We start from the raw sequence: 11459 nt of genomic DNA, 5'->3' as shown, positions 1-11459 counted from the left end.
TTCATTGTGGGGTTGCCGAAGAGTCAACAAGGTAACAACATGATTTGGGTGTTAGTGGATCGCTTGACCAAGTCAGCTCACTTTGTCCCAATGAAAGATACATGGACTAAGGCACAACTGGCTATGGCCTATCGAAAGAACGTGCTTAAGTTACATGGAGTTCCTAAGGACATAGTGTCTGACAGAGATGCGAGATTTATATCAAGGTTTTGGAAGGAGTTGCAGGAATCGTTGGGAACAGCTTTGAAGATGAGTACAGCATTTCATCCTGCGACAGATGGGCAGACTGAGCGAATAATCAAGACTTTGGAGGATATGTTGAGAGCGTGTGTGATGGATTTTGGTGGTAGCTGGGAGCAGAGGTTGGACTTGATAGAGTTTTCTTACAACAACAGCTATCACACCAGTATAGGTATGGCACCGTTTGAGGCTTTGTATGGGAGGAGGTGTAGGAGTCCAATTTGTTGGGACGATAGTCTTTGAGGCAAAGGGTTTTAGGACCAGAGATGGTACATGAGATGGTGGAACAGATTAAGATGATCAGGGAACGGATGAGAGCAGCCCAGGATCGACAGAAGAGTTATGCAGATCTACATCGTCGGGACATAGAGTTTCAGGTTGGGGATAAGGTTCTTCTGAAAGTGTCTCCAATGCGTGGAGTTATGAGGTTTGGGAAGAAAGGCAAGCTAAGTCAGAAGTTTATAGGGCCTTATGAGATCTTAGAGCGAGTTGGGGAAGTTGCTTATCGTCTGGCTTTACCAGCTGCGTTAGAGAGAGTGCATAATGTGTTTCATGTATCGCAGCTGCGGAAGTATGTGAGTGACCCGTCACATGTGCTAGAGGCAGAGAGCTTAGAGCTAGATGAGTCCTTATCATATCTTGAGGTACCTAAGCAGATTCTTGATCGAAAGGTTAGGAAGACTAGGAGTGGTGAGACAGTTTTGCTTAAGATCCTTTGGTCTAATCACGAGACTGAGGAAGCTACATGGGAGGCAGAGGATATCATGAAAGAGCGTTACCCTTTCCTTTTTGATCAGGTATGTGTGGTTACGGGGACGTAACCTTGTTTCTTTTAGGGGGGTAGGAGATGATCGCGAGCAGTTTTTAAGAGTTTTATACCCTTCTTATATGTCGCGTCGGTATGTTTGTCGGGATAAGTTGGGATTAGTGTCATGTCTTATGTTGTTTTTGTTGTGGCTATGAGTCGGGAATGTTATGGGAGTGCCTTTGTTTAGTAGTAGTTTGAACTTCGGGGACGAAGTTCTTTTTAAGGAGGGAAGACTGTAATACTCCGTATTTATATGTCTTGGGGGTACTCTATCGAGTAGCCCTTACTCTGTCGAGTAAGGGCAAGTTGCGAAGTTAAATAGTTTCTGACCTGTTGGGCACTCGATCGAGTAGCTGGGGCACTCGATCGAGTAGGGGGGTACTCGATCGAGTACCTTGGGTACTCGATCGAGTGTCCGGTTTTGCGGGGGTTTTTCTCGGGTTTTGTTAATTACGCGATTTAGGTATTTAAACAAATTCGTCTTTGTTCTAAATCACTTTTTACAAAACCTAAAACCTGTTTAAGAGAGAAAGCAACTGGTTCTTCTTCCTAATCGCGTTCTTGACAATTCCCGGAGTTCAGACGGTCAGTTTGCATCGTAGTTCGCGTCGTTGGATTCCTTGCGTCGAGGGTAAGCTTTTAGTATAATTTATATTATGTTTTGATAAGATTGATGAAACCCTAATTAGGGAATTGGGGGTTTTTATGAGTAGTATTTGAATGGTAGTCTTTATGTGTTATGTATGATAGGAGGAGAATTCGTAGAGGAGCCGTTTTGATACAGCTGTAGATACCGTCTGCGTGTTGTGCTTTCCAAGGTAGGATTTCCTACTCAGTATTAGTCCCATAATGGGATATTGGTGATGTGCTGTAGTTAGTTGGTTGATATGATGATTGTGATTGTGATTGTGATTGTGATTGGTTGTCTATGGTTCTCGAGATGCGTTCTCGGCTGAGTGGGGTCACTTGCGGGAGTGACTTCACGCCCTAGTTTCGCCCTTCGTGGAACCCGCCACGAAAGGGGATGTGCACATTAATGGACAGGGTTATCGCTCGTACGATGAGCGGGGCTTAGGTGGGAATGGCTGCGGTCCCCCACTGGCAGGGCTGGTCCAGTGGACAGTCAGTGTTGAGGTGATGGGAGTTGGCGTGTGTGTGTGTGTGTGTGTGTGTGACAGTTCAGCTGTCTGTGTATCTTGTTATCGTTGTCTATATTGATTGTGTGATTAGTACTGACCCCGGTGTTGTTTTGTAAACCTGCGGTGATCCATTCGGGGATGGTGAGCAGATATTGAACAGGTATAGAGATGAGTACGGGGATAGCTGGGATGGCCACGACATGACAATAGAGTCTTCCGCTGTAGTTTAGCATTTATTTATATTTCAGTTGAGAACAGATAGTTTGGAATAATGTATTGTACTTTCGGTTTGGTTTCAAGGATTGTATTTATTCATTAAACTATTTACAATAAATGTTGTTTCTGTTTTGTCTATTTGATTATCATACCTCGGGCGACCGAGATAGTGATGTCTTCATACCTGAGTGGTCCTGGTAAGGCACTCGGAGTATGGGGGTGTTACAGTCTGTAAATGAGGATATGCTTGAAAGAATTATTTCTTGTTGCCCTTTGGTTGAATTGGATATTACAGACGAATACCTTGGTAAAGTTTCACTTCCTTGGTCGAGAAAACTTTATGGAGGAGTCGAAGGTTGTGGTAGTGGAATAGTGCAATCCAAATTCCAAACACATCCACTTCAAATGTTTGTTTATAGTAGTCTTGGTGTGGAATTGTCATGGCCATGGAACATGAATGTGGCTGCGTTGAGAAACTTGAGAAAACTCGAGTTTAGTTGTGCTAATATCACGTATGATGCTTTGTTTTTACGAGATGACATATGGGCTTATAACATTAGAAAGTTTAACATTGCATTCATGCTCAAGGCTGAAATACGTTAAGATCTCAAGCATTTCGTTGAAGGAACTTCATATTTCGGATTGCCTTGACTTCTTGAATGATGAATCTCCAGTTTCGATAGCCTAGAATTGATGACCGTCACCGTTGACTCTCCTAAATTGGTCAACTTTTCATACAATCGTAACTTGGAGACCTCTCTATCGCCGATCGAGTGGCGGATCGGTGTAATGCTAAATTCTATCCAATGGTGACGGATTCATTGACCACCGAGTGGTTTGTTGAGCTAAAAATGTTTCTCATGGAAACAAAGGTATTCAAATCTCTAAAGATAGAGTTGTGTAACTCTCATGAGGTATGAATTTATGCCTATGGATCCGTGTTGACCCGAATCCGGGTTTGTCGCCATGGATGCTAGGAATTGACCCATCTGGTGGTGAATTTAGTAGCTGATGTCGGGTTCGGTTTCAGCACCGCAACGAAGTGGTCGATTGGCGATTGTGGTGGATTGCGGTGTGGGAACTCGTGGTGGTTGAACTCCGGGTTGTTTCTGGGTTGATGTAGCATGTCGTAACAGAGGGCTGCCATGAGAGGTGTATTTGATAGTGGGAGAATATGGGTAATGGGGAATGTGAAAGGTTATTGGTGTTAGATGGTAAATGCAGGTAGAAGAAAATGGCAACGAAAGTAGCAGATGTTGAAATGGTTTGATGAATTGGTTTTCAAGGTCAAGGTTGAAACGGTGGTGAATTTGGTGGTTATTAATGGAGTTTATGAAATTATGGATGGATTTGTGAATGGTGGGGTTAGGATGAGAGAGGAAGGGAAAAGGTGTTAGGATGAGGGGGGAAGAGGTGGGGTTAACGGTGTTATAACAGAAAAACAAATAAGGGTAGATGGTGCACTAAAGTGAAAGTTCAGGGGTACCATGTGCACATTCCTAAAGGCAGGGGTACCACGTGAATTAAGCCAAACCTCGGGGGCACCACGTGAATTATCCCTTAATCTTAAGATGCAAATAAAAGTAAAATGCCTAGAGAAGAACAAGATATTTGTCTTATCCATACAAGTGGAATATTACTTCACCGGTTTTAATCTAAAGACGGATATATTTATCTTAAGAGAGACTAATTGATTAAAATAATCGTTGAAATAATAATGTTAAGTGCTCGTAAGGTGGGTCTAGTTGTGAAAATTTTAAGGGCCTCAAGTTTAAGCTCCTCGAGAGTAGATTTGGCAAAATTGACCCGATCTGACACGGGTACCCGACCCGATACCCGAACTCAAGACCCGAATCCCAAATTGTCCCGAATGATTATTGTTCATGAATAACTCGATAAAAGCTTACCCGAAAATACCCGAGCCCGAAATTACCAGACCGGAAGCCAGCAAACCTGAAATTGACCCGACCCAAACCTGACCGGTTTGACCCGTTTAACAATTCTCAAGAGCAATCTTGTTGAGTGGTTATAACATCACGCTATATCTTCTAGATTTCGAGTCTGTCTCTTTCGAGTGCATGGTTTATTTAGGATACGTATGATTTGTGGACTATTACGTATACCAGAGGTTTACTCAACGCACACTAAAGATAACAAACTAATAGTTGCGGGGTCGCCTCGGCACAAAAAAGAAAAGAAAAGTAATAACCAATATATTATTTGCTCCATATGTTCTAGTCTGATCCGGTCCATAGGATTTATGGTCCAGACCGAACTAAACCAATATAACCATGATCTGGTCGAGATCTAACATTTACACTTTATTTTGATCTTTGATCCACTAAGTTTGGTCTGATCCGGTCCGGTCCGGTCTGATCTCGAACCAATGAACACCCTAGCCCCTAGGTACAGCCGAGAAGAAAAACGATAAACGAAGGAAATTTAGGTTAGACAAATAATATATACACATGGGGCCGTCAATGGCAATGAACCAAAGAGGAAGAGGATGAACAAAAGGGAAGACAGACTGAGTTCTCTCCACGACGACATTCTTGTCGAAATTCTCTCCCGCCTTCCTCTTCAATTAGCCATGTCCACCGGGTGTTTATCATGGCGATGGCGTGATCTCTGGACTAACGTAACATCGATCCATATAGAGAGCAATAAATTCGATTACTCGCGTGACTTAGACGACTCCACTTTTGATGATATCATAACTCGAATTAAATCCCCCTTCATCCAAAGTTTCTCTATGGATCTCGGAGACGTGCTGCATATGCTTCACTACGTAGGATATCCAGAGCCTATTCTCAACTATTCTTGGCTTCGTCAAATCTGTGACCGGAATCTCCGTCAACTCAAGCTAACAAATACTAGCTATTGTGATGGTTGGATTCAATCTTGGTTTTTGCCAAGTTTTATTTGCGTAACACGGTCGTTGGTGTCGATCGAGCTAGACTCAACGCTTGAGTTGCAGTTGCCTGACAATGACGACCAAATCAATCTTCCTAATCTAAACAAGTTACACCTTTATTCTACCGGTATGAATCTCGAGTCTCTAGAAAAACTAATCAAGGCTTGTCCATCTCTCGAAGAATTGTGTTTTACGTACAAGTCTTTTTCAAATCCTTTCGAACATGATTGGGACCAAATCAATCTTCCTAAAATTAAGTTTTCGCATCAAAAGTTACAGCGATTGTTTATTAAAAATTTACCTTACAAGTACAGAGTTGTGCTTAATGCTCCAAAGTTGGAGTATTTGGATGTTCACGCTTCAAAACCAGTAACATTTCGCTTTGAAGAGGAACCGGTGATATCGCGTCAAGCAAAAATCCATCTTACTAAATATACTGATTATGAATGTACCCTAACAGAGGATGAAATTAAGTCAATGACCAAATTTTATGGGGTATTTAGTAATATTACTATCCTTTCACCCGAAGTTTTTGTACTAATGAACTCATGGCCGTCAAATATGTTTTGTAATGCAACTCGGCTGACACTGTCAATGGATATGCCTTCCAACGTCATGATTTTGTTGGCGATACTAGAGTTGTGTCCTGTATTAGATGTTCTCGTACTAAAAATCCAGGATACAGAAGGTATGGAGATCAGGGACGCTGAAATGCCTTGCCAGATTAGCACGTGGCAACGAGTACTCAAGAAGGTAAACATAGAAATCAACTGTAACAGTAATGGCAAAACCACGAATTCTTTCGTAAAGTTGGTAGAGTACTTATTAAGCAATTCCGTAGATTTAAAGCAGTTCCATATTAAAGTGAATTGGAGTTGTTATGAATTGGCAAATGAAATCCGGGAAATGAAGCTATGCATGATAGTCTACCCTGGTCCGGTGCTATCAGAAGGGTGTGAGGTCGATTTTGTTGGGAGATTTTTCAAGATGTCTCGAAAGGCCGGTCTTAAAGTTTGGATAACAAATGGGAAAGATATTCCTATCAACTGATTGCTGTCGCGTTTTGCAGTTCACGGTGATTCTATTGTTTTTACTCAGTAACTTTCACTTCTTTCATCGATATACGCTTTTTCTGCCTTTGTACTTGATGATATTAAGCACTATTCCATTCCCAGTTCTCTCTGTCTGCAACAAATCTTCTTCACTGACAGTTACGCTAGACCGGCTTCGTGTATCTCTCTACTCCTCTAGTCACACAAATTCTTCTTGAACTTCCCATCTGATCTCGCGCAACTGTGCAAATCCGCGCTGTCATTCAAATCCTCCACCTGCCATCGTAATCAAGTACAAGAAAGGGGTGTTAATGAGGCGAGACAGCTCGCGAGCTACTTGAGATCGGCTCGGTCAAAGCTCGGCTCGGGCTCGGACTCGGCTCGAGAGCTTAACGAGTCAAGCCGAGCAAAGGCTTGCTCGGCACGAAAAGCTCGCGAGCGGCTCGAACTTGTGTGATTACATAAGATATTGCTCATATTTTATTAAAAATATTTATTATGATTATATTTTTGTATCACACATATCAAATGTCTCTGATTTGCCAAATACTTTTTCATATAACCGGCGAGTCTTGTTATTGAAAATATCGAAAGATAAAAAAAAAGTTTTATATAGGCTCGATTTGGGCTCGAGTTTGGCTTGAGCTCATGTATATATTCCGCAAGTTTTATAACGAGCACATTTTTTTCTAGCTCGGGTAAGCTCGAGATCCGCTCGAACTCGAGTTTTGGTTCTTAAGCACAAGCCGAGCAAGGTCAAGCTCAAACATTAACAAGTTTGTAAGGTCTTAATCAAGTACAACAATAAGTAAGAATCTTTAAAATGGGGCAATAGATAAAAAGTATTCATTTGGCATCAAACATTAACACCTTTGTAAGGTCTTTGATAATGAAATGTTTTAGTAGGTATTTTCCAACTGACTTCATACGTTTAATAGTTCAAACAGTTAGAATAATGTCACGTTCTAAAGGGAAAATTGATTGTTACATGAAGATAGTTACGCAAGTCTAGAATATAATTTACGGGAGTAGCAATTAGCCGAAAAACTCATCTTGGGTCCAACAATACTTATTTTAAAATTAATAATTAATAATTCATTAAATGATTATCCAGACGAAATAAAACCGTAGGTCTTTGCTTAAGACGGACTGAAACTAGAATAGTAGAATTTGTACGGTTAAAAAGGTATGCCAATAGAAACACACAAATATTTCTAATGCTTTGAATGGTGGTGATCTCTGGCCGAGTTCAAGTCACGCGCCATGCAACAATGACCTTATTTTTCTCGCTCACTACACCGGTGGGGATTGCCATTAGCATAGCCATTTCGGGTGTATACGATGAAAACAGTCCTAGAGCTTTGATCATTTAAGGCATGTGAATCAGCTGCGACGGGAATACTCATTTACATGGCCTTGGTTGATTTATTAGCTGCAGAATTCAGTTGGGTTCACATATTTCTTTGATTCTTGGAGCTGGTTATATGTCTGTTTTAGCAAAGTGGGCGTGATTTACGAGGAATTACTAACGAGTTATAATAGTTTGGTAGGTAACAACTTCACATCTATGGAGCCAACAATTCCTTACGGATTCATTTAATTATTAACTAGTATAACATTAAATAAAGCAAATGTTAATAGAGATGGTAATCGGGTTAGTCGAAACGGGTCATATAGAGTTAGCTTTCCCTTTCGGGGCGAGTCGGGTTCATGTCCATCCTTATTGTGCGGGTCATTTCGTGTCGAGCGATATATCGGGCGGCACCGGGTTTGGGTCCATTCATTATTATCGGGTCTAGTCGTCAGTCGGGAACGGAGTCGGGTTCATATCGGGTCATTGAGGATCGGGTCATGTTGGCTTACGGATCGTCATCGTTTTGAGGCGATATTCCCAGGTTTGCTCAGTTCAGCTTAGTCAGGTCAGGTCAAACATCCCGGCTCTAGAGTCTAGGTACAAGAGAAAACAAAACCTTCAATTAAAGGTTTCCATTAAATTGGTTTTCCATTATGAATATCCTTTGTAACTTGTAAGTGCCATAAGGAGTTCTAAATTGTTTTTCTTTAAAAAAAAAGTATTCTCTCGTGTAACCCCGAACTTTTTCGTTTTCTAAGGGGTAACCTATATTTTTCACAAAAAACTTTGACCGACAATAATTATTTTTTACGATTTTAGAAAACAGTAATTTTTTTTCAAACCAATTATCTCGTCAATGCCTTGAATTTGAAAAAAAAAATCACCGCTTTTTGAATACGTAGCTGGTAGTTATTAGCTGGTCAAACCTTTTTTAATGAATAAACTTTGACCGACCATAATTCACGACTACGAGTTGAGACATTACTGAATTTTTTTCAAATAAACCGACGACCCCTTAAAGCCGGTCAATTTGAAAAAAAAAAAATTAGTTGATCGTATTCTGAACTTGTAGTCAAGAGTTATTGACAATTAATTTTTTTTTTTTGCCAGAAAAGAAGGGTATATCTTACAAAATAAAAAAGTTGAGAGATACACGAGATAATATAAACAAAAAAAAAACTATAATTGAATGACAAAAATTTAGGTTAGACAAATAAGTTCTATATACTGCATAGATGGTAAACATAGGGTGAACCTTATGGCCTCTAACCCCTTACTGATGGCTGTCGGAGGCAATGAACCAACGAGGAAGAGGAAGAGGAAGAGGAAGAGGAAGAGGAAGAGGAAGAGTAAGATGACATGGAAGAGGAAGCGGACGAGGACGAGGACGAGGACGAACATAAGGGAAGACAGGCTAAGTTCTCTCCCTGACGACATTCTTATTGAAATTCTCTCCTACCTTCCTCTTCGATTAGCCATGGCCACCGGGTCTCTATCGTGGCGATGGCGTCATCTTTGGACTAACGTAACGTTGATCCATATAGACAGCAATAAATTCGACTACTCACGTGACATAGACTCCACTTTTAATAATATCATAACCCGAATTACCTCACCCTTCATCCACAGTTTCTCTGTCGAACTTGGAAACGTGCGGGATTTGCGTTTGAAGGTCAAATATCCAAAGCGTAATCTCAACTATTCTTGGCTTCGCGAAATTTGTGACCGGAATCTCCGTGAACTCAAGGTAACAAATACTGAACTCAAGGCAAAAAATAATGGTATTTATGATTCTGTGATTCAATCTTGGTTTCCATTGCCAAGTTTTATTTGCGTAACACAGTCGTTGGTGTCGATTGAGCTAGACTCAATGCTTAAGTTGCAGTTGCCGGACCAAATCAATCTACCTAATCTAAAAAAGTTACACCTTTGTTCTACCAGTATGAATTCCGAGTCGCTGGAAAAATTAATCAAGGCTTGTCCGTCTCTCGAAGAATTGTGTTTTTTGTACAAGGCTTGTATACATCCTTCCGAACGTAAAAAGAGACAAAGTGGATCGACTCGGCTTTGTGACATTAAGTTTTCGCATCAAAAGTTACAGCGATTGTTTATTAAAAAGTTACCTTACAAGTACAGAGTTGTGATTAATGCCCCAAACTTGGAGTATTTGGCTATTCACGCTTCAAAATCAGTGGCATTTCGCTTTGAAAAAGAACCGGTGATATCGTGTGAAGCAAAAATCCATCTTACTGATTATGATTCTGCATTAACAGAGGATGAATTCATGTCTATGACCAAATTTTACCGGCTGTTTCGTAAAGTTACTATCCTTACACCCGATGTTTTCGTACTAGAGAACTCATGGCCGTCGTCAAATATGTTTTGTAATGCGACTCAGCTGACATTATCAATATATACGTCCTACATCGATATTTTGTTGGCAATATTGGAATTGTGTCCTGTTTTAGACGTTCTCACGCTACAAATCAGGAATTCAAACGGTTTGGAGAGGGCCGCTAAAACGCCTGGCCTTATTAGCACATTGCAGCGAGTACTCAACAAGATAAACATAGAAATCTACTGTAACGCTAATGACAAAACCACGAAATCTTTAGTAGAGTTGGTAGACTACTTATTAAGCAATTCCGTCGATTTAAAGCACTTCCATATTACAGTAGATTCGAGTTGTCACAGAATGGAAGGTACAGAAGGTGCACAAATTTGGGAAATGAAGCTATGCAAGCTACTCTACCAATGTCCAGTGCTTTCAGAAGGGTGTGAGGTCGAATTTGTAGGAAGATTTTTCAAGATGTCTCGAAAGGCTGGTCTAAAATTTTTGATAGCAAATGGAAAAGATAGTCCTATCAACTGATTGCTGTGCCTATTGTAGTTCACGGTGATTCTATTGTGTTTGGTCGGTAACTTTCGTTTTCTTTATCAAGAGACGGTTTTTATGTCTTCATAAATTATCTCGTTTCTTTTATATGATCTGAAAGTCTGAAACTACTGTAAACTCTTCTTCAATCTTGACAGTAATGCTAGACCTGCTTCCTGTATTCCCTCTGATCACACAAATTCTTCTTGAATTTCGCACCTGACCTTATCCAACTGTATAAAATGGCTCAAGGGAAATTTGATACAAACTAAAGCTTACTTCTGAGTTCTGACTGTCAAACAAAGTCTAACATTAGTCAGCTAAACAATATACGTCCCTCCTAACATTCGAACACAAACTAAAATTGAATTAAAGGTCTTCTATCGCCAATCACCCGTGCAGTCAAGATTGGAGATGAACACCTTAGTGAAGGAGAATTTAAATAGATGACCCTCCGTACATCAAACACTCAAATTCAAGTAAAGACTGAATATGGAATAAATAGAAATTGTACCCCGAATGTTCTTGTTTGGCATACATTGAAAGCAGATTTATAATAGAGGATAACCATAGCAGAATACGGTTAGCAGATTCTAATAGCAGACTTGACTATCAAATTAACTTAGGTAGTGTTTTGAAACGCGGAATTGATTTCATTTTCATGATTTCAAATGTAGAAAACAAAATGTTTGAATTCAACTCCAAAAACTCATTAGAGGATCACGTGGAATTCAATTTCTCAATGGTGTTTCGGAAGACAATGGAATTGGACTTGGGCGGAGCATGTATAGGTCGATGTCACCAATTTTTTTCTTATAATTTTTTTTATTAAAATAAATAAATATTTTGACGAAAAATATT

General features: G+C 40.2%; 2 protein-coding genes across 2 annotated transcripts; both read left to right on the top strand.

Moving 5' to 3' along the window:
• Positions 1-4909: 4909 nt before the first annotated feature.
• LOC141634106 (F-box/FBD/LRR-repeat protein At5g22660-like) lies at positions 4910-6367 on the top strand. The gene has a single exon (XM_074446407.1). The coding sequence runs from the start codon at positions 4910-4912 to the stop codon at positions 6365-6367; it is 1458 nt and encodes a 485-aa protein (XP_074302508.1).
• A 2833-nt stretch (positions 6368-9200) lies between these two features.
• Positions 9201-10595, top strand: LOC141634098 (F-box/FBD/LRR-repeat protein At5g22660-like). Its single transcript, XM_074446402.1, has one exon. It carries the CDS (start codon positions 9201-9203, stop codon positions 10593-10595), a length of 1395 nt encoding a protein of 464 aa, XP_074302503.1.
• The last annotated feature ends 864 nt before the right edge of the window (positions 10596-11459 follow it).

The sequence above is a fragment of the Silene latifolia genome, chromosome 2 (genome assembly GCF_048544455.1).
Source record: "Silene latifolia isolate original U9 population chromosome 2, ASM4854445v1, whole genome shotgun sequence".
NCBI classification, from domain to species: domain Eukaryota; kingdom Viridiplantae; phylum Streptophyta; class Magnoliopsida; order Caryophyllales; family Caryophyllaceae; genus Silene; species Silene latifolia.
The sequence above is the reverse complement of the archived record's forward strand: the minus strand, read 5'-3'. Positions and strand labels throughout refer to the sequence as shown.